At 44.7% G+C, this 23,505-nt stretch overlaps 1 protein-coding gene across 7 annotated transcripts in view; it reads right to left on the bottom strand.

The window, feature by feature from the left end:
- Nucleotides 1-23,505, bottom strand: part of WDFY4 (WDFY family member 4) — a 281,403-nt gene that overhangs the window by 222,559 nt on the left and 35,339 nt on the right. For all 7 annotated transcript variants that reach the window (XM_059397992.1, XM_059397994.1, XM_059397995.1 and 4 more), the window contains exons 7-12: nucleotides 21,729-21,918; nucleotides 21,249-21,406; nucleotides 19,352-19,804; nucleotides 16,939-17,043; nucleotides 14,978-15,168; nucleotides 9,025-9,605 (exon numbers count right to left, since the gene is read on the bottom strand). In XM_059397992.1, coding sequence (XP_059253975.1) covers nucleotides 9,025-9,605; nucleotides 14,978-15,168; nucleotides 16,939-17,043; nucleotides 19,352-19,804; nucleotides 21,249-21,406; nucleotides 21,729-21,918 — 1,678 coding nt within the window. The remainder of the gene's footprint in view (nucleotides 1-9,024; nucleotides 9,606-14,977; nucleotides 15,169-16,938; nucleotides 17,044-19,351; nucleotides 19,805-21,248; nucleotides 21,407-21,728; nucleotides 21,919-23,505) is intronic.

Raw genomic sequence — 23,505 nt, 5'->3', positions numbered from 1 at the left:
CCTCGTTATGGCACCAAATCCTGTATATCCTGGGGTTTTTTCCCCAAAACATACATACCTATGATAAAGTTTAATTTATAAATTAGGCACAGTAAGAAATCAATAGCAGCTAATAATAAATATTATTAGAAAATTCTAATAATACGCGGTAATAAAAGTTATGTGAATGTGGTCTCTCTGTCTCTCCAAATATCTTCTTGTGCCCTACACACCCCTCCTGTGGCAACGGAAGTGATAAAATACCTAGAGACGGAGTCATGTGGATGACACGGGCATGGGACTCCGCATCAGGCTACCCTTGGCCTGCCTACAATTCGTCAGAAGGAGGATCACCTGCTTCCAGACCATGGCTGGCTGCCAGAAGTGAAACTGCCAAAAATGAAACATCAGCTGTGTGTCAAGGCTGACTAGTGCATGGCGGTTTAAGAGAAAGCTCCCTGCAACGCCACAGCTCCACAGAAGGGATGATAGGCTTTGGGCAGATGCTTCCTGCTCAGCTGGGTTCTCACACCTGAGATGCACAGCCAACACCCAATGTACTCACATGTGCACAAGCACAAGTTCCCCCATAATGTCTGCATGGGTACATGCCACTCATTCAATTCCTGGTCGTCCAGAGGAGCATGGAAAAGCAAGCCCGGTTTGAATGGCAGGTGTGACAGAGCAAGACCCCTTTGGGAGGGGACAGCTCAGGGGAGTTACCAGGGAAAAAGCCAGGCCACCCTCCAAGGCACCTAAGATCCAGATCCAACACTGCCCCGGCCATTGAATCTTGGAGAATGGGGTGCTGATGTCAAGGCGGACTGAGTGAGGGCTAGCATCAGAGGGACACCCTCCAAAATGCCTCCATCCCAGGGCCCCAGGTCTCAGAGAGAGCTGCAAAAAGTCAGGCCCTCATGCAGCCTGGTCTGCAAAGCTTCTGACTCCAGCAAACCCCTAGACTATCCTAGGAGCATGGGTATGTAGAAATATTTGAGCCACAACTACTGTGAAAAAGGCAAAAAAGGTTTACATACTTCAACTTCACAGTTTGCCATATATTATATACATCAGAAATTAAAATCTTACTGGGTTTTCGATGCCATGATATTTACTGAATGATTATTAATTCCAGATGAATAGCAGCAGAGGAGGACAAAGGACTGGTTAGGGCTCTGGTCAGCCGAGCACCCCCTGCCACCTTGTCTTTGCCTGGTGCACACTGCCATCTTGGGCAGCATGTCCCCTTACAGATGAGCATTATAGCCACAACTTGGGTTCAAACTCTAAGTCATTGATATTGTCCCTTTTGTTGATATAATGAACAGAAGTCCGCCCATGAGGCTCAGCAGAGGCCAGGAGAGGTCGAAGCCTAGGCAGGAAACAAGTCCTCTGACAGCCAACAGAGTCTTGCACATTGCATATGTATTTGGGCAATTCCATAATATATCATTTCCATTTTGTGAGCAGTGTTACTTAAATCATCGTTGTTACATGAATTAAACCAACTAATGCTTGTGGAAATCTGAGCACAGCATCTGGCACACAAGTACTTGGGAGACAGCAGCTGTGGTCACGATGACCAGCACCATTATCATCTCCAACCCCAACCTCATGGCAGCCTTCAAAGTGGATACTTTTATTACCACTGCCTTCAAATCAGGAAATTGAAGCTCACATAGATAAAGCAATAGGCCCAAGGAACATGGCCATGAAGGCATAGAGCATTTGGTCTGAGTCCAAGGCCCATAGCCTCTGCCCCTCCTCCCTGGAGAGCAAGGTCCACTTTGCACAGACAGGGCTGAGCCAAGGCACTTGTCCAAGAAGATGCCAAATGTTCTTGGTGGGCAGGGATAAGCAACCTGTCCCCTATTCTCAGCCCACCGCCCTGCCTTTATCCCCCAGATTCTCTCATGAGAGAGAGGATAGGTTTTCACTTATTCTCTAACCATTAGGAAAGGTCGAGGGTGATGTATTTCTTTTAATGAGGAAAAAATTGCTCTATTTATGAAATCTGACTCTTATACATTTAAAAATTACTCATCATGAAACCAAGGTGACATCTGACACAGGATTAATCAGTAAAGAATGTGGGTTGATGCCATCCATAGGTTAGAGACCAACTTTAAACAGTAAGCTATTATGTCAGAACATTTGGAAAATCATCGCCATTATTGTTGGAGTTTCCAGAAGAAGCAGGAAAAACACATACCCATAGAAACCCACAGCCACACAGACACACACATAGGTTTTGAAAATAGACCTAGGATTATAATCTGATTCTATTGCTTAATTACTAAATGTGTGACTTTGGCCATTTATCCTTTCTTAGCTTTGGTTTCTTTATTAGTAAAGTTCTAGGATTGGAAGGGAATTAAATGAATAGAAGTGTTTAGAGCTTAGCCCCCAGAGACATCTGAAAAATGACTATGGCTTCTCATCACTCAAAACCACTTACTAATGCCTTCTGGTGCCGACAACTACTTCCCTGCCCTCTAACAGCTGGTAGAATGAGGTTCAATGCTGAGATACCAAATTGACCTCCATGCTCTCCAGGTGGCCAGGGTAAAGGCCTCCTCGAGGACACCCTTCCCCAGAACAGAGAGATCAGGGAGCCTCAGAAAGGGAATTCTCCCCAAGACAAAGCAAGAAGAGAAGGGCCTGGAATCTGGTCAAGGCCATCTCACAAGGATGCCACTGTGGTACCACTGCAGTGAGAGATGTCATGACCTTGAGAAACAAGAACAAAGCAGGAAGCATCATGATCCCTGATTTCAAGAGATATTACAAAGATAGAGTAATCAAAATAGTATGGCATTGGCATAAGATACATAGATTAATGGAACAGAATAGAGAGATCAGATCAACCCACATACATGTTGTCAATTAATTTACGAGCCAATTTAGGAGCCAAGATGATGCAGTGAGGAAAGGACAGTCTTTTCAATGAATGCTGTTGAGAAAAAACTAGACAGCCACATGCAAAAGGATGAAACTGGACCATCGCCTTACACATACACAAAAATTAACCCAAAATGGATTAAAGACTTGCTGTGAACATAAAACCTGAAACCATAAAGCTGCTAAAAGATAAAAGAGGGTAAGCTCCTTGACATTGGTCTTGGCAATGATTTTATGGATTTGACAAAAATCAAAAATAACAAAAGCAAAAATGAACCAGTAGAACTAACATTAAATTTAAAAACTTCTGTACAGCAGTGAAACAAAAAGGGAACCTACAGAATGAGAGAAAATATTTTTCAAATTTATATATGATAAAATGGTCAATACCCAAAATATATAAAGAGTTCATACAACTCAATACTAAAAAAAAATCCAATCAAAAATGGGCAGAATGGGCTACTGGGTATTTACCCTAAAGATACAAATGTAGTGATCCGAAGGGGCACGTGCACCCGAATGTTTATAGCAGCAATGTCCACAATAGCCAAACTATGGAAAGAACCTAGATGTCCATCAACAGATGAATGGATAAAGATGTGGTATATATACACAATGGAATACTATGCAGCCATCAAAAGAAATGAAATCTTGCCATTTGCGACAACATGGATGGAACTAGAGCGTATCATGCTTAGCGAAATAAGTCAAGTGGAGAAATAAGTCAAGTGGAGAAAGACAACTATCATATGATCTCCCTGATATGAGGAAGTGGTGATGCAACATGAGGGCTTAAGTGGGTAGGAGAAGAATAAATGAAACAAGATGGAATTGGGAGGGAGACAAACCATAAGTGACTCTTAATCTCACAAAACAAACTGAGGTTTGCTGGGGGGAAGGGGGTTGGGAGAACGGGGGTGGGGTTATGGACATTGGGGAGGGTATGTGCTTTGGTGAGTGCTGTGAAGTGTGTAAACCTGGTGATTCACAGACCTGTACCCCTGGGGATAAAAATATATGTTTATAAAAAATAAAAATTTTTTTAAAAAATGGACAGAATGGGATGCCTGGATGGCTCAGTTGCTTAAGCAACTGCCTTCGGCTCAAGTCATGACCCCAGGGTCCTGGGATCAAGCCCCACATGGGGCTCCTTGCTCATCTAGAAGCCTGCTTCTCCCTCTCCCTCTGCCTTCTGCTCTCCCTGCTTGTGTTCTCTCTCTCTGTGTCAAATAAGTCAATAAAATCTTTTTTAAAAAATGGGAAGAACATCCAAAGAGATGTTTCAAAGAAGATATAGAGGTGATGAAAAAGTGTTTTACATCACTTATCATTAAAGACATGCAAATCAATATCACAATGAGACACCACCTCAACACCTGTTAGGATGGTTATCATCAAAAAGACAAGAAATAACAAGTGTTGGTGAGGAACACTCATGTGCTACTGGTGGGAATATAAATGGGTACAGCCATTATGGAAAACAATATGAAGATATCTCAAAAAATTAAAAATAGAGCTACCATATGATCCAGCAATTCCATTTCTGGACATTTATCTGAAGAAAGTGAAAACACCAACTTAAAAAGATACATGTACCCCTATGTTTATTGCAGCATTCTTTACCATAGCCAGGGTACAGAAACAACCTAAGTGATCATTAAATGAATGGATGAAGATGTGGTACAAATACATAGTGGAATATTATTCAGCCATAAGAAAGAAGGAAATCTTGTCATTTGTGACAACATGGATGGAACTTGAGGGCATTATGCTAAGTAATATGCTTCAGAGAAAGACAAATACCATATGATCTCACCTACATATGAAACCTAAAAACAAAAAAAGAGCTCATAGATATAAAGATTACACAGAGGGTTGCCAGAAGCAAGGCATAGAGGGTTGGCAAAATAAGTGAAGGCAGTCAAAAGGTACAAATTTCCAGTTTTAAAATAAATAAGTCATGGGAACATAAGGTACAACTACAGTTGTGACTACAGTTAATATTACTATATTGTATATTTGAAAACTACAGTTGATGGTGACTACAGTTAATGGTGGTGACTACAGTTAATATTACTATATTGTATATTTGAAAGTTGCAAGGAGAATAAAACTTAAAAAGCACTTATCACAAGAAAAAAAATTGTAACTAGTTTGGTGATGGATGCTAATTACCAGACTTACTGTGGAGGTCATTTCCCAATATATACAAATACTGAGGGGTGCCTGGGTGACTTAGTTGGTTGAGCATCCAAGTCTTGGTTTCTGCTCAGGTCATGACCTCAAGGCTTGTGAGCTCAAGCCCCACGTCGAGCTCTACACTCCGTGAGAAGTCTGCTTGAGATTCTCTCCCTCCGTGAGAAGTCTGCTTGAGATTCTCTCCCTCTGCCCCTCAGCCCACTCAAGCATTCTCTCTCTCTCTCTCTCATATAGTCTTTAAAATATTTGTATACATAAATATTGAATAACTATGTTTTATACCTGAAAGTAATATAATGTTATATGTCAATTATACCTCAACAAAAAATATATGAATACATGCCTTATTTGTTGGATTTGCTAAAATTAGATTTAGATTAGATTGATCATGGCCCAAAATTAATATTAGGCAACAGTAATATATACATTGGAAATGTAAGTGTACATTTAAGAGTTGAATTAAGTTTACATATTACACATGGAACACATATATATTGGGAAGAGGATGAAGATAAATAGCAATGGTAAACAGAGTAAAGGATTAAACATTATGAAGAGAACTGTTAAATTATTTTAGTGCAATCACTAAAAGACTAATAGAGAGTATAAGATCCAAGTTAGTCAATGGGAAAATTTAAATTAAAAAATTAAAATTCCAATAATTCAAAAGAAGACAAGGAAAAAAATCAAAAGAAAAAGGGGGACCATGGAAAATACAAAATAGCAAAGTAGAAATCATTCCAAACATATTAGTAATTATAAAAATGTAAACAAAGCACATGCTTCCATAACCAAAAAATACCACACTGGGTTAAATGACAAAATAAAGCAAAAACAAAACCAACTCTTTAGTGTTGACAAAAGAAACACCAAAAACATTAGGACCCAGAAAGCCTGAAACAATAGAATTTTTTTTTTAATTCCAGGCACATTCTATCCAAAAGAAAGCTAGCATAGCCTTTTTATGGTTACACAAAATTGTTTTTATGGCAAAATATATTATTGGGGATAAAGAGGGTCACCATAGAAGGTAAAAATTTCTGATTCCATGAGATGATGTAAAAATTATCAAGATGTGTGATTCCAATATCCTCAGATGTAAGGCAAAAATGAACAGAAATTGGCAAATCTATCACTACGATGAAAAATATCTAAGACAGCTTAGTAAGTGATGTATCAAGCAGATTAAATAATCTGAAAATTTGAAGAAGACAATAGATGAATTTGATGTAAAGGACATAAATAGAACACTGAGTTTTACAACTGGAAAATATGCATTCTTTTCAAGCACCCATGGAACACTTATGAAGATTAGTCACATGGGAGGCCACAAGGTCAAGTTCAACTAATTTCAGAGCATGGCCATCATACAGCCCACCTTCTCTCATGATGATAAAATTAGAACTCAACAACAATGAAAGATGACCAAAAATACTCTGTAACTTTGGAAATTCATAATTCAAATAAGACTCAAGAATCAAACTACAAGTCACAAAAGAAATTAAAATATTTAGGACTAAATAATATCGAAAGTGCAACATAATGAAAGTTGCATGATACAGCTCAAGTAAAGTGACAAAAATTTACATTTAAGAAGTCTCCTAATCAATTAAATTAAAGAGAAGAATACCAGAATGAACCCAAAGAAAGTTGAGGACATAATAAGAACAACCAAATGAAAACAGAAATTTAAAACGTACGTATGTGGGGCGCCCAGGTGGCTCAGTTGGTTAAGCAGCTGCCTTCAGCTCGGGTCATGATTCCAGGGTCCTGGGATCGAGCCCCACATCAGGCTCCCTGCTCAGCAGAGAGCCTGCTTCTCTCTCTCCCCCTCTCCCTGACGCTCTGCTTACTTGTGCTCTCTCTCTAACTCTGTCAAATAAATAAAATATTTAAAAAAAAAAAAAGTACGTATGAGAGATATAAAAAGCTGAAAGTTGGCCCCTGAGAAATGCTGATAAATAAAAATCTGTCCAGAATGCTGGGGTGTAGGGGTGCAGGGGAGAGAAAAGCAGCAAATGATGTCAGGAGCAAAAAGTTAAAAGGATATTGGGAACAGCCTTATTTATACCAGCCAGTAAATTGGAACTCAGAATGGGAAAATGAACATGAAAAATTACTGAGAATGATTCAAGAAGTTTATTCTCAGAAAAATAAATCTTCTTACAAGGAAACATGGGGCTTATGAGGTTTTTACTGGCAAATTCTATCACAAAGCTAAGGAATAAGAACAGTGATCTTTATTTATATAACTCTTCCAGAGAATAGAAGAGACAACACTGCCCCGACTCACTTTAGGCGGCTACCATAAACTTGATAGTGAAAATAGTCAAGAAAAGAGCGTGAAAGGCCAATTTTTTTCATGAACAAAAGTCCTTTTCAAGAAGAAGTTGTGATGCAACATGGGGGCTTAAGTGGGTAGGAGAAGAATAAATGAAACAAGATGGGATTGGGAGGGAGACAAACCATAAGTGACTCTTAATCTCACAAAACAAACTGAGGGTTGCTGGGGGGAGGGGGTTGGGAGAAGGGGGTCGGATTATGGACATTGGGGAGGGTATGTGCTTGGGTGAGTGCTGTGAAGTGTGTAAACCTGGTGATTCACAGACCTGTACCCCTGGGGATAAAAATATATGTTTATAAAAAATAAAAAATTAATTTAAAAAAAAATCAGCAAATCAAAGGCAGCAATAAATACTTCATGAGCAAGTTGGTGCCTGCACAAATGCAAGGTTAGAAAACCAATTAATTTAGCAGATTAGCTGGAGAAACAAGAACAATGATATGATTATCTACATGGTTGGAGATTTGGCATTCGTCCCCCTCACCAACAACCCCCAGCACTGCTGCATGGCCAATCCAACATCTTTGGATAAATGGGTACAACGTCTCTCAGAAGGGAGAGCCATGGCAGCAAAGGTCAGACAGTGTGGAGAGGTAGAAGGCAAGATAGTTTATTGCAATATTAATTTGTGTTTTGTCATTGCTACCTGAGGAGAATAAAAAAGATAGCCCACCCATTGGGGTGCCTGGGTGGCTCAGTGGGTTAAAGCCTCTGCCTTCAGCTCAGTTCATGATCCCAGGGTCCTGGGATCGAGCCCCACATCAGGCTCTCTGCTCAGCAGGGAGCCTGCTTCCTCCTCTCTCTCTGCCTGCCTCTCTGCCTACTTGTGATCTCTGTTAAACAAATAAATAAATAAAATCTTAAAAAGAAAAAAAAAATACGATAACCCACTATTGCTGTTATGTTCTTTCATTTTCTTCCCCTGCATTTCCAAAGGAAGGAGCAGTGCTCTTTGTGCTCAATCGCTTTAGTGGAAGTCTGTTTTGTGGGAATGAAAGTAGAGCGTTGTCTATAAAAGTCTGGGCTCATGGAGGAGAAGGCCCTGAGAGGTAAGCAGAGATGACTGTTTTTGTTATGAGAAGTGAAAGCAGCCAGAAAGAATAGGAGAAAAGGTTACTGTGGTCATCCTGCAAGTCAAATGACCTCATTTCTGGCAAAGCAGAGGCATGGCAGCGGGGGGGTGTGGGCAAAGGCTGCCCAGGACAGCAGGGTGGCTGGGCACAGGCACCAAGTCTCCCCGGAGCAGCAGCAAAGATGGCGGTGGAGAAAGTGAGCTTATCGGCAGAGTTCTGCCCTTGGCTTCCAAGATCTGAGAAGCCCCCCAGTTCTTGTATAACTCAAAAGCATCCTCTAACCACGTATTGACTCAGATTGGTTCTCTGCCAGCTCCCACAGTAGAGGAGATTTAAGTCAAAGTTAATTTGATTTAAAGGGAAGAAAGACACGTGACATTTGTGCACCCTCCCACACATGTCCCACCACCGCCCCAGTTTGAAGATCTAGGCTTCTGACCTACTACACATGCACAGGATATTGGGGAGAAAACGGGAGAGAGCAAGGCATTCATGACCCAATTACAGAAGCAGGCGGCAAAGCTCTACCTCTCCTCCAGATCTGGCCACTGCTTGAAGTTGCCTTGGGCATCCCTGCCAGCTTCTTCCTTCTGGGCATTCACAACTGGGTCCTGCCCAGCTCTTGGGGACTCCTTCAGGTCTCTGCGCAGGTGAAGGGTGCCACTGGCCATGCTGTCCAGAAAGCTGAGGATCTGGAGGCAGCTCTGTATCTTGGGTGGGAATGGGCTCGTAGAGGTAAAGGCCACACTCAGCAAATCAGCAAATGGCCTGGCTTTCGTGTCTGCCCCGGAGTGCAGAGGGGCTCCCTCTTCCTCCTGGGCTCCAAAACAGCCCAGCAAACAGAGGTCTTCCGCCAACTTCTCAAAAAGCCCATTCCTCTTGAAGAAGTCACCATTGACGGGGTCCAGGTGCAATGCCGCGGACAAGGCACAAAGGGTGTGCAGGACCAGGTCCAGGGTCTGGCTGGGGGACACCATCGCCCACGTCTGCAGCGGGGGCTCCTGGAGCGACCCCTCCAGGTCAGAGAGCAGCGACAGGAGTCCATTGAAGCCACTGGACACTCTGAAAGCAGCACGGCCTTTGGGGGTCTCCAGGATCCTGAGGAGAGACTGAAACACCAACAGGATAAAAATGAGGAAAGCCCAGGAGGCAGCTTGTTAAGGTCAAGCTCCCGCACACCACTGCCAAAGCCTTGCACGTGCTCTTCCCTGGTCAAGTTGTGGGAGCAGCGGGCTACCTGAGAGTGATTCTGAAACCGTATCCACCTTGTTCCTCTTCCTTTTAGTTAGGTTTCCCCTCAGTGCCTCCTTTCAAATGAATGCTGCCAAGGCCTATGCTCAGGGTTTGCACTGGTTTCCTGTCCTGGATCTTAACTTCGATGCATCTCCCTCCAGGAAGTGTCCTTTGACTGCTGATTTGTACTGCCCCCAGGTCAAGGGCTCACACAGCCCCCTGTCCATTGTTGAACCAGACTCTCTTCACGCTGCCATGAAGAGACTTGGAAATTGTCTCAGCCCTCCACTAGACTGAAGCTCTGTGAAATCAGGCAACTCCATGCCATGGAATGTAGCACACACTTCATAAATGTTTGCTGAATAAGTGGGATGAGCCATCCCTTGTACTGCAAAGACTCACAGTGAAATCGCCATAAGGTAGCTTATCATTATGTGTCTCCCTTTCTATGCAAACATGAGTGCCTCTGTTAAATGAAGAAAGATGGTAAAGTGAATCGGCTTGGTATCTGGTGTGGAAATATGAAGGAATCAAGGTAGAGGAGAGAAACGTTTAAAGGAAGGAAGCATAACTCTAGCTTATAGAATAGAGCACGTGTGAATTTTAGGCTATCATAACATTCATGGCAGAATCTGCCTTCTCCAGGTCACTGAGCTATTCCTAGACAAACTTTTGTTTCCTTCTAAAATCAAACATTTATTGAGCACTTACAATGTGCCATTCATTGAGGACAGTGTGTGGTGTACATTAGGTTTGACAAATGTTTTGGAGGGAGGGAGGGTGGGAGAGAAGGAAGGAAGGAAGGGAGGGAGAAAGGAAGGAAGGAAAGAAAGAAGGGAGGAAAATATATGGCCTACTTCTGAATTTGGCTCAAAACCCAGGGAAATTTGATTTTATAGGCAGGTCCTCAAAAGAAGCATGTAGACTGTTAAAACAGGTTCTCCAGAAGGGTGATGCTTAGTGAGTGTGAAGTTCAACCCCATGTCTCCCCACTAGCCACTGGAGCAACACTAAGCCTTCAAGACAAGCAAGGCCTTTCTCCATGTGGATGCATCATAGCAGCAGCAGCCTGTCCCTATGCACCACCATGGGACTTGGGGCCAGGACAAGCCACACACAGATCTGCTCCACCTGTGCCTGCCTTGTAGGAGCAACTCACTCCCAACAGAATATTATTTCTTCCACCAAGTTGGAAACCCACTCTGACCTTGAAGTGTGTTGTTGGTGGTGGTTCTTCCCACCAATTGACATTCCATGTAAAAGGATGAGCACTGGTATACGGTAGAGCATGGCCTTTTGCCTGGTCACCAATCACCAAGACATTGGGAAATTTTAAGTTCTAGGATGTCAAACCCTCTAAACTGATAGGAATGCTTTCTGTGTCTCCTAGAGCCAGTAGGAGTTTGTTGAAGGTAAATGAATTGAATGAAACTATGCCATTTATCACAAGGACACATGACAAAACAAGTATGAAAAAGGGAAAATGATCAAAAAGCAAACAAATCAAATTACAGGCACTTGGGTGACCACCAAACTCCCCTCTTATCCAAGAAGCCACCTTCCAATCATCTAATTTGACACCAGATATCATTCAAAAGGACTCTATACTTCAAAGAGTGTTGAGAGCAGATACTTTTACAACAGAACAACCCAATGAAGTCCTTCTTAAGACCCGTGTCTCCCAGAGGGTCTGTCCCCTGTAATTCCTAGATGGCTCCTTTCTCCTCCTGTTGGGAGGGGGGAGGAGAAAGAAATGGCTGTCCTTAATTGTTGCTTTGTTTGATTTATTAAATTCAAAATCATTATCTAAAATGGGGGTAATCTCATTAGAACTTAGACGGCTCTATTATTTCTTGGGATGGGGTTAATTTCATATTTGCAGAGTCATAAAGTAAAGAGTCCAAAATCCAATTACAAAGGCTTAATTTCATAGCAACTAAAGAGAAACATTTCTATCATAAAGGAAAATAAATACTGTGCTACTTCGGGAAACGATTTGTCAGGAACTGGGGGCCTAGGAGGAGGGTCTCCATTACTGTCATTCAACTTTGCGTGGCAATGCATCACCGGGGCTTGCAAGCCTGCGGAAGGGAGTAAATTTAATCAGCTGAAGTCAAAGTAATCAGGCTAGGGTTGACACATTTCAAGAAAGGTCAACGTTAAGCACATTTTCTCCTCCTTAACTCAGTTACCATGTCATCGTCTCGGAGTTAGTATCCCTCCAGCTTGAATCTATAAAATGGATGTCTGCTGCAAAGCGTTAACGACATTAGGACTAACCGGATTTATTTCACATTCTATTATGTGTTATTCCTCATAATTTTCCATGTGTCATGCTGGAAGACTCGTGAGGTAATGTGATTAAGCCCAGAGTTGAACAGCTAAATGTATATTAGCAGATCAATCTGAATTTGTGCATAACCCAATCACAGTCCCACTGGCAGTGGGGAGGAAATTCATTTGCTTACATTATTCTTTAACTCAATTATCATTTGCCAGGATTAGGTGGTGAAGTCACATGTGCTTGTGTGTTGGTATGAAAGCACCACCTGGATTCTGGAAACTGCCCGAAGGCGGGTGTTTCTGGAGGAATTCTCTCCTCCAAAGCTGCTGCCCAACTGCCTCAGAGAAAAGAAGTGAAGGTCCCACCTGGATAGAAATGAATGTCAGAGATGGCAAACCTTGGAGAGGGAGGACTGAGGGTTCTACCTTTGAGGCCACCCTACTCCATCATTTCCCCTCATCCTACATCTGACTCACTTTGCAGGCCCAGGGCTTCGGGCAGAGTCCACGTGCAGCTTCTAAAGAGCGAGATCCAGCCAGAAAGAGCTAATTTGCCATCTTTGTTTCTAAAGTTCCAGCAGGTTCCCAAGATGTTTAGAAAAAATACAGATTTTATATCAGACTCCAGCAAACATTGGAGAGTCACTCACATGACTCATTGGGGGGCCAGGCGGGAGCAGCCCCACGCCTCCGCACCACCCACCAGAGCAACAGAGGCCTGGGAGAGCCCTAGGCAGCTCCAGGCACCACCCTGCAACCATGCAGCAGTGACCCAGAACCCATGGAGAAGATGGCACATTGAACAACAGGGTATGACTTTGTTAAATAAGCTTACACAGTGTTAATCCCTTGAAAGCATGATTCTGAAACTATATTGAATCTGTAATACACCAGAAAGACTTTACATTGCTAATTCTAGAAATGCAGTCCTATTACCCAAGGGTAGCAGGACTCCAATAAGGTGCCTCCGGGCGGCACAGCAAAGAAGATGAACTTTTCACGAGCAATGCAGAGTACTCTGTAATGGACATAGAAACACTTGTTCTCGCCAAGCAAAGGAAAGTCAAAACTTTCCCCTCTGTGGATCTGTTGGACTTGCAATATGAAAATACCAGAAACAGATGGGGATTTCAATGATTCATCCTCCAGGAAACCCAAGTCCTCACGACTTTGGTCATATGCCTTCTCTGTTGCTTATCAGCAAGGCTCATGTGAATCAGGCTGAAGACAGACACGTGAGAAAAAAATGTAATAATAGCATGCTAAAGAGGAAAGATCCCCAGATTTTAAGCCATTAGTCTCAGATTCAAGCTCAACTCATAATTTGTATTAGATGCTTTCTGGCCATGTCTCTGCTGGAACATTAAGACTGGATCATAGGAAGCTAAAGTCTTCCCAAGCTATAAACTGCCTTCAGTTCTTGATATCTCTCTCCCCCTTACTGTCTCTCACACAGCCCTCTCTGTCCGTTTACCTCACATCATCATGGGACTCTAGTATCTTTATCTTTCAAGACAGTTAACTTTTTGTTTCACGTAAGTCTGGTTTTATTTCATTTAAAGCTGATTTCTTTGGCTCTACAACTAAATCACTGCTTTGGTTCTGGTCATCTGTGAAATGTGTGGTAATTATGGTCATTCTGTCCTTTGGGATTGGCTTCTCGTGATGCTTTGGCCATGCCAAGCATGCCGGCTCAGGCCATGTGGCGATGGGAACACACATCTCCGGCAGTCATGTGACAGTGACTGGCTCTGTGGAGAAGCAAGTAGGTAAAAGAAACCAAGCACCATTCTCTAAATGTTAGAAGGGTTTTGTATGGAAATAGTCATGGCTGAGTAAGCCTGCTGGTTTAATTTTGGAAGTCAGAGCAACTCTGTATTTTTTTTTTTTAATTCACCGGTGATCAAAGGCAGCATGTCACGGAGACACGAGCATATGTTGTGCATGGAGTTGTGCTGCCCATGTATTTGAGAGGTCCCTGGGGGATACTCGCATTTTCCTCTGCTCTTCTCTTCAACAGCATACAACAAAAGAAAGGGAATCTTTAAAACTGTAAGGCCTCAAAGACAAAAGGAATGGAAGAGCGACAACAGAATTGTTGAAGGGATGGTGGTGAGACAGGTGTTACCACTTTAACTGTGTAACGATTGTTTGATGATCCTTAACAGTATTTCAGAAACAAAAACCTACACTTGTCTTGATTACCCACAAATGACACCCTGGTTTTACTCCTCCCCTTGTGTCCTCCATGGCCAGGCCTCTGTCGGCCCCTTACATTCTCATCCTAGCTCCACTAACCCCTGTGCAAACCTTCCTCAACACGTGGGGCGGGACTGGGCTCTCCTAGTCCTCTGCTCCCGTGGCTAAGCCTGTGCCCAGTACTTTCCGGGGCATCACCACACAGCACTGCAATGATGGCTCACTTCCTATGAGCCCAAATGTGGGAGCTCGTGGATGGCCTTGTGTCCCAGGCCCTCGGCTGCCAGGAGGTAGACACTCACTGAATGCTGGTCAAGTAAACAAGGCGGCTGCTTGGCCACCACTGACTCAGATTCCACTTCCCCAGCTGACCGTGTCACTGCGAAGTTGCTGCCCAGCCTGACTACCGTTCCTGGCTCCCCTCATATCCAAATGAGTTGTGCACAAAGAAAGTTGAACAGAAGTGAGCCCATTGCAGGGTTGCAGGCCTGAAGAACACCTCATGCAACTCTCCGTGCTCCTTTGTCTCCTGGCTGGATGAGATGCGCAGGTGACAGTGGTCCCTGCATGGCATCCCCCTCCATCCCTGGTTGGACTAGACAGAGAAAGGGAATGCCTGACAGGGCTACGAAGGATGTGGGATTCCTTGGCGATAGCAGGAATCCTACGTGGACAATACAGTGACCCAGGGAATGTCCCATGTGAACGCCTGTTACCGGCCACCTGTCCGCGGGCAAGCCTGTCGCAAAGGGAGACCTGACATCACCTGCAGAAGATCCAGCTTCAGCTGCAGCTCGCCTTGAGTGGACGAACAGAGAGCGCCCACAATGATGCTCATGTACTCCTCAGCATTGATGACGGACAGCTGCTCCAGGATGCTGAGCGAGGCTCCCCGGTACCAGTCATCATCCAGGAAGATCTTGATGAAGGGCACCATGCCGTGGTCTTTGAGGACAACTGAGGACCAGACAGACAGTATGGGGCTAGAGCCATGGGGCCTCAGCACCTTCATTTTAATGACAAGAAGGCTTTCACTTTCAACATCCAAGTGTGTTTTGTGCCCTTTATATGTGTGTCCTCTTCCCAATAATTTTTTTTTTAATTTTCAAAATCTATACCCACTGTTACAATGAGAAGAGGAAAAGAGAAGCTGAAGCTTTGGAGAAATTTAAAAAACAAAAACAAACAAACAAAATACCTTTTTTTTAATTCAATGAAAATTCTGCTTTTGAAATTTTTTTCTAAAAAATTTTCAGTGAATTTTTCTTAGGAACCTACCTAATATAAATGTTAACTAGATCATACCTCTATCCCTTATTGCCAGTTCATACCCTAATCCAGGGCCAAGGGCGATTCTCTCTCTTCTCTGCCAAAATTCGTATTGAAAACAAACCAGAATTAAAGTTACGAACATATATAATTCTGAGCTAGTTTCCTGAAGTGGGGGGACGGATGAAAGAAGTTTGTCTAGTGGCATACTTTTGTTTAAAAGTAATCCTAAGAATTCCCTCTGCAGGATTGATATTTGGTGTGATCATGTGTGGACGAGGAAGTAATCAGATCATTCAAGCAGCATGACATGGACTTGAGCTGGTTGGCTCCATGAGACAGGAATTTGCCACTTATGGGCCAGGCATCCCTACATGGAAATCATCTTGGAAGACTATTTTAACATAGGTCCGTGGGTTGCCTGGGTGGTTCATTCAGTTAAGCATCTGACTCTTGATCTTATAATTTGAGTTGAAGCCTTATACTGGGCTCCGAGTGGGGCATGAAGCCTACTTTAAAAAAAAAAAAAAAAAAAGATTCCTGAGCTCTACCTTGACCGGCTACTAATTAAATCTCTGGGAGTGAGCCTAGGAATATGCATTTTAACCAGTACCACCAGGGAATCTTTGATAGTCTAACATTACAGAGTTTCTGGATATGAAATAATTATTTACATTTGGTATCATTGATCTATGAGGGGCTCAGATAAAGACACCCTAAATCACCAAACCAATGATGTCATTTTGTTGATACATCTGCTTTGTAACATAATGTATACACATGCATAGTTAATGCACCAAATTAAAAAAAACATGAAGTCACAGGATCATAAGAAGCTAAAAATGTATTGTATGGATGGAGCTACTGAACTCATCAGGGGCTAGAAGCCTCTTAAAAATGGCTAGTTTTCTTTACCTACATTTTACAATTCTGATTTTTTTGAAAAGCAACTTAGTCCATGCAGCAGGATATTCATAGATTTTACTTGAAAGAGGGTAATTTATGTGGTCTCATAACTTTAAGATATCTCTATCCCAACTCTATTCAATGATCTTAAAAGTAAAATTTGTCGGGCGCCTGGGTGGCTCAGTGGGTTAAGCCACTGCCTTTGGCTCAGGTCATGATCTCAGGGTCCTGGGATCGAGTCCCGCATCGGGCTCTCTGCTCAGCAGGGAGCCTGCTTCCCTTCCTCTCTCTCTGCCTGTCTCTCTGCCTACTTGTGATCTCTCTCTGTGAAATAAATAAATAAAATCTTAAAAAAAAAAAAAAGTAAAATTTGTCAACCAAGATGTCTACCAAGTTACTGATGATCACTGGACATCAACCAGCAAATGGACATTAGCCACAGCTTTCATGTTCGTTATTCCTTGGCTAAACCTGGCAACACGGACATAAATCATGGGAGACAGTTAATGTTTTCCCCAGCAGTGACAAAACGAGTTTGGTGCCCCTGCTTACCTGCATTCCGTACTGAGCCTCTCAGAAGTGTGAGCACAGTTCTCAGCATCACACAGGTCAGTTCTCTTTCTGTATCCTGAACAGCAAGCATGGACTCTTTGTTTCCTGCCATATTTAAGAAGCAATAAATAAAATCTTAAGTACACCTGGTATGGCCCCAAATCTCTGATTCCATTAGTTTCCTATACTTTTGAGGAAATGAGAACATAATGTTTCTATTTTAAGAGAACATACATCCTAATTCAGAAGAAGTCACCATATTACTTCCTATAACCATTGGAGCTCCAACTTAAGCACAAAAAAATCCCCTGGAGGGCATGCTAAAATCGGAAGCTGAAATTCCTCTCCAGAATTTCTAGCTTAGGAGGTCTTAGGTGGGATGCTATAATTGCATTTTTTATAAGTTCCCAGATGATGTTAATGGAGCTGGTCTAAGGACCACTCTTTGAGAACTACTACTCTACACAATGTCCAAAGCCCACCTCTTTGAATTTCCTCTGGACAGTTTTATATTTTGCCATTCATGCCTGGGAGGGAGGACTGCCAGCTCCCACTTGAGGTGTGGAGAGGCTTGCCAAATTCTGGAATGGATGGGTGTTTCCATTAGATTCATGAAGGCAAACCAGGCCTATGTGTCCGCTGTTGAATCCTGAGTGCCAGAAAAGTGCCTGACACAAGAGGAAAGCCCAATACCTATTTGGGGAATGACTGAATGAGTGGATAAAGGTAGAGTTTATTAACCAGGAGACAAATTATCTAAGAAAAATAAGAAACAACAGAAACACTAGACATGAGACACTATAACAATGAAATACAACTAGCATTAGAACACTAAGACAATAGAAAGCACAAAGTAAGACCGAATACATCAGCTCACAAAAAAGTTCAAATTCTGCTGGGAATGGTCATAGGTCTGGAGATGGGATTTAAAAGCAAATTCAACAGAAACATTAAACAAAAACACTATGTGAAGGGCAGTGGAAAAAAGCATGTGGTGGGATGGTCTCCAAGGCCCAGCCCAGAGGCCCAGATATGTAAAGCAGGGAGCTCCTCATCCACCATCTTGACCCGATTTACAAACACTGCCAGGGAGATGTGAGTCCTTCCAGGCATCCCAGAGTTGCCTGTCTGTCTCAGTCCTCCATGCATTGCCACAGAAGCTGCAGGGGAGAAGACAACTAACATTTCTTGAGCACCTGTGATGCTCCAGGCACAGCAAGGGGACCTCAGTACTTCCCCATTTAATGCTGACCACATCCTTATGATGTAGACATTCTTGTACCCATTTAACAGGAGGAAAGTGGCTCAGAGAGGTTAAGGAACTTGCTCAGGATCACTCAGCTCCTAAGTAACATAACCAGGATTTCCGTCCAGGGTTGTCTGACCCCAGTGCCCACACTCTCTCCCTCAGCTTCCGCCCCTCAGACAGACCCAGGGAACAGACAGACAGATGACATCAGCTTGAGTCTGAAGCCCAATTCCAAAAGCAGCCAATGGCTAGAGAGCCCTCAGTCCCTCTCACCCAGTGCAGTAGGAGAAAAGACCAAATATTGGGGAGAGGAAAGTGGCAGGATTCAGTGTCCTGGTGTGACTTCTCCAGGCTGAAAGCCCAGAGGGGCAGATGTGGGAAAGCCAAGAAGAGCTAGAAAAGGCGTTCTCAAACCTTGGCTCCTATCTGCAGGTTGGTGGACAAACCACATCAGGGTGTGTGCCTGGGGCTGTGGTCAGGCAGTGAGAGGGGCCAGCGAGTACTCCTGCCTGGACAGAAGGGAGCCTGGAGTCCCCAGGGGGATGCAGAAGCCGCTGAGGCTAAGAGCACAGGGCCAAGGGAGGGGTGAAGGGATGTTGCCAAGGAGCCACAGGTGCAGAGCCCAGAAGGACACAAAACACAAGAAGTGGGACAAGACTTGGAGGGGGAAACTGGATAGCAGTGATCACTGCTCCAGGTAGGAGAACACTGGGCCTGATAGCACCTAAAGGAGGCTGTGTACCAGCTGACCCCCTAACACGTACATGCCATACCCTCTGCCCTGCCAGAACCCCAGGACTCTCGGAGCACCCTTGCCTCCCTGACATCTCTCCAGCTACATACTCAGACACCATTCAGTGCAGGAAATATCTGCAAGCTGAGAATTCACCCTGGCCTGAGTTAGCCCCATGAGTCTGTTTAAAGGTACACCCATCTCTCTGGCCTCTTCATGGGGAAGATCAATCTGGTTACAGGAAATAGAGGACTGTCCACTCTGCAAAGCCAAGTGCCCCAAGATATATTCTCCAACCACCCCCCCCCCATCCCAGGTGACATGGGCACACTCACTTTTTCTGTTATGTTGCTGGGTGGCAGAATGTCACAGAGACCCCTCCCCCCACCACCAACCTGCTCCCTTCCCTTCCCGAAAATCCTGGGATGCACCTGACTTCCTCAGGATCTTGGCCCGCTTCCGCAGCTGGGCCAGCAGCAAGCCAAGGAGACCAGAGTCCCGGAAGATGTCAGTGAAGAGAAGGTCCCTGCCAACTATCTTGAGGACACTCTGCAGGGCCACCAGGGAGCACGGTGACTCAGGGCTCTCCTTGATCAGGCACTGCACCTTCCGCAGGATCTCGTGGGGCACATAATGCAGCTCGAAGACCAGGGCCTCCAGTAGCTGGAAGAATTGCTTCTGCACGGGGGCTGCCTTCAGGGGCACGATCTCCACAAACTGCGAGATGGGCTGCAGGGTCCACTCCAGCAGGAAGAAGTTGCGGGCATTCCAGGCCCACATGATCCTGATGGCTTCTAGGACTTTGGTGCAGAGGATGGGGTTGCTGGCTTTGTGGAAAACATTCTGTAGGACTTGGAAGGCCTGAAGATTCTTCACAGTCACCCCTGAAGATGAAAGAGGGAATAATTCCTGCCCATGCCTAGAAACACATACTTGCATTACCGTTGGGAAATACCATTTATAGTTTCTATTTTCCAGCTCCTGTAGGTGAATGTCTATGAGAAAGTCCAGAAAAGCCAGCTGTGCTGAGTGTGAGTAAGGCCAGAGCTGCACTGTCCAAGACATGGTGATTCACAGAGCCCTAGAAATATAGCCACCCAACTGGTGTGTTCTATGAGTGTAAGAATAGATGGTGGATTTCTAAGCTGCAGCATAAAGAATGCCACTAACAATCATTTATATTGACCACATGCTGAAATGGCAATATTTTGGATATATTAGGTTAAATAAAATATACTATGAAAAATAACTTGACCCGTTTCTTCTTATTTTTTTAAATATGGCTACAGGGCATTTAAAATTATGTGGTATGTCTCTCATTATAGTTCCTTTGGAGAGCACTGGGCTGAAGGGTTGGTTTTAATCAATTAAGATTCAATGATACTAAAGATTACTAAGCAAAGTCAGTTTCATTTCTAGCCAAGCGGCTAAACAGAGACACCTTCAGAAACCATCCCTTCCTTTCTCTCTAGCTCGAGGGTAAAGCCTCATCTTTTCTGGCCCAGGAAACTCTCCATCAGAGAACTCCCTGCCTCTAGTCCTCCCTGCCTCAGACTCCAGGGATGTTCCTGAAACCACGCTCTGGTCTGTGCCCGTCTCTGTGCCCATTTCCCCAGACTCACCCAGATGTGTGTGGTCTCCATGTATTTCCTCAGGCTGTACTTTCTGCCTTTGAACTTTATCCTCTTCCTTTCTACCTGGGTGATCCACTCCAAGCCTTGAAACCCCACTTGAATGGCTCCTTCTGGGCAAAGTTTCCTGAGTAACCCTGACAGACCTGACCCACCTGCCTGGTGTCACCACTGTCCCCGATGCATTTATCAGCCAGTTACGGAGGAGATCATGATTCTGTATATGTGGGACTGTCTCTACAGTGATGTTTTAGGGAGCAGATACCTGCCTTGTCCCACTGGTGCCACAGAGTTCATCAATCAAATAACCAATCAATCTCAAAGAATGGAGGTGGCCCTGTCTCAGAGCCTGGGTGGCTGTCTTGGGGACTTCAGTCCTTGTATAGGAGCACATGTTGCAGAGTACATCATAGCAGAGGTGGGGGGGGGGGATCAGAGGCTCCCTCCATTACCTGAGAGAGTCTTTGCCTTTATTAAGCAAACATTTCCTTTAAATCCCACCAAGACATCAAAAAAAAAAAAAAATCTAAAAAGGGGAGATTTTAAATCCATAGGTAATCTCCACAGAGGTACAACAAAATCCCTGACAGGAGCCAAGTGTTCATTTCTCCACAAAGAGGCAGTAATAGACCAGTGTAGCATTTGTAGGGCACAGTGTCAGTCACTGCCAGGCCCCCAGAGACATAAGATGACCCACCAGAAGCCTCATGATGGAACTTGAAGCCTTCCAGCTGAGGGTACGTGACGCTGTCAAACACCTTCAGCTCTGACCTCCCACAGGTCGTCAACCACACCACCAGGTCAAGGAGCTCCTCCAGATGGGGGTCCACTTCGCTCTTCGTTGGCCCGTCATACCTGTGGGAACAGACGAGGCCAGCTCTGTGGGCTTCTTGGATGGGGCAGCCATGTTGGCTCACGGCACTCGTCACAGGGACGCCGAGGAAATGCCAGTCCCCCAGAGGTCTCCACCAGCCCAGCACCAAAGGCAAGGGGAGCACCCTGGATAAAAGCTACTCTGCAAATGGCAGCCTTGGGTATAAGGGCATGTACTTGGAATCCATATAAACCTGTGAAGAGCTACAGCATTTGCTCATGGGAAGGTCGCTTCTCATGGCTGAACCCATCCCAAAAGACCTAGACTTTGGCAATTTCTCCCCCACCAAGGACAACCACTTACCGAAGTAACACTTTAAGGAGCAGAGGGTAGCCCTCTCCATTCTCAAACTCTAGGAACAGAGCTGAGGAGACGGGGTAGGAGTCCTTCACAAAGCCCAAGATGAGGTTCACTGCCTCGCTCACCTCAGGAGCGGGGAGGCTGTCCGCCAGCTTGGAGAGGTTCTGAAGGGAGAGCTTGATGCAATCCATGGCTGCAGGAAGAAAACCTTATTGAGTTTGGAGGCCGTAGCTTTTCTGCCACAGCCGTCTGCTCCCCGCTCTCCTTTAAACTGTACATATCAAGATGTAAATGCAAATTAATTCAAAACACTTTTCTACTGGGACTTGAGTCAACAAAAAGTCTCCCCCGTGGGAAGTGCCGTCCCAAGAGCCCCATTCTGCAGACCCAGATGGAGAGTAGGTGAAAGAGGAAGAGGAAGGAAGAGTCTTGGCCGGCTGCTCCTAATTCCCAGCATGCAGCAGGGGTGGGACAGGCGGGTCTGTCAGGTCGTGAGCTACACGGTGCCAGAGCTGGGCACTGACAAAGACCTTCTTTAAGGAAGCAGCACAGAAGATGCACAGAGATCAGCCTGATTAAAAGTTCAGGCAAGGATACAGGAGTCTAAAGAAAGTGAGGGACAAAAAGGTGGTGTGTTGGTGTGTTTCCACTACTAAAGTGCCCGGGGGGTTGGCCCCCAGAAGTGTGGGCTGCAAGGGAAGGGAGGAAGGCAGGACCAGGGCCCAGAAGTGTGCGCCTAGCCATGGAACTTGCTGGTTACCCAGAGCTGTGAGAAGCCACGCGAAGATTTGAGTCATAAGAGAGAGGTCACTGGATTTGCATTTTGAGGGATCACTATTTTTAGAGCTCTTTCACTGGTGGAAGGCTCTTCTGAGTGCCAGGAAAGACACAACAGTGGATCAGGAAAATCGTCTACAAGATCACACATGCTCTGTTCCTCAGCAGCAAAGCTTCAGATGCCCCCCCAAAGTCAGCATGCTGGGCAGGTCAGCCCCAAGAGCTGCAGGCTTTACAGGGAACCACCAGGCCAGCCCTTTCTTCCAAAACTTCTCTTCAGCCTCTATGCCCATGGAAACTGCTCATTCCGATCCTAAGGGAGTCCTGGGCTCAGTGCTCCAGTACCTCCCCCACCGAGGTACAAATTTTCTTTTGTTAATAATGGTACAGTGAGAGACACCTGCCGCCAACACATGCAGCTTTTTCTCAGGGGTCTCTGACTCTAGTCTGCAGGGGTTACCTGGGCTGCTGATCATCTCAGACCCAGCTCAGCTAAGGGCCATTACTGCTGGGCCCTGGCCTTGAATCCCTAACCTGGGGCTAACGTTCGGTCCCAGGCTCAGTTACAATAGTAGATTTGTTGAATTCTCTCAGCTGTCCCCAGCTGATGCTTCGCTGTTACAGGAGGCCCCAGAGAAAAGACAGATCACAGGGCAAGGGTTTACTACTCCCATTTTACAGATAAAAGAACTGAGGCACACAGGCACTTGAGTGCTCAAGGTCATTCAGCTATGAGAACAGGAGGACAGACCTAGAGTCCACAGCTCAGCTGTCTGGTTCCAGAATCTATAGCATCAGCACTACATATGCTGCCCAGATCAGAGCCGGAAGCTCTGGATTGGACATCTCTGGGTTTAGAATGTGATTCTCGGGGTTGTGAGCTGGGAGCTGGGCAAGTTTTTCCACCCTTGGTCCCCATTTTCCACTTTATGAAATGGCATTAATATCCATCTCAAAGACACAGATGAGATAACACACAAATGGGTCCAGCACGGCCTGTGTT

This window comes from Mustela nigripes, chromosome 4, assembly GCF_022355385.1.
Source record: "Mustela nigripes isolate SB6536 chromosome 4, MUSNIG.SB6536, whole genome shotgun sequence".
Classification (NCBI taxonomy): domain Eukaryota; kingdom Metazoa; phylum Chordata; class Mammalia; order Carnivora; family Mustelidae; genus Mustela; species Mustela nigripes.
This window is presented reverse-complemented; position numbering and strand designations above follow the sequence as displayed.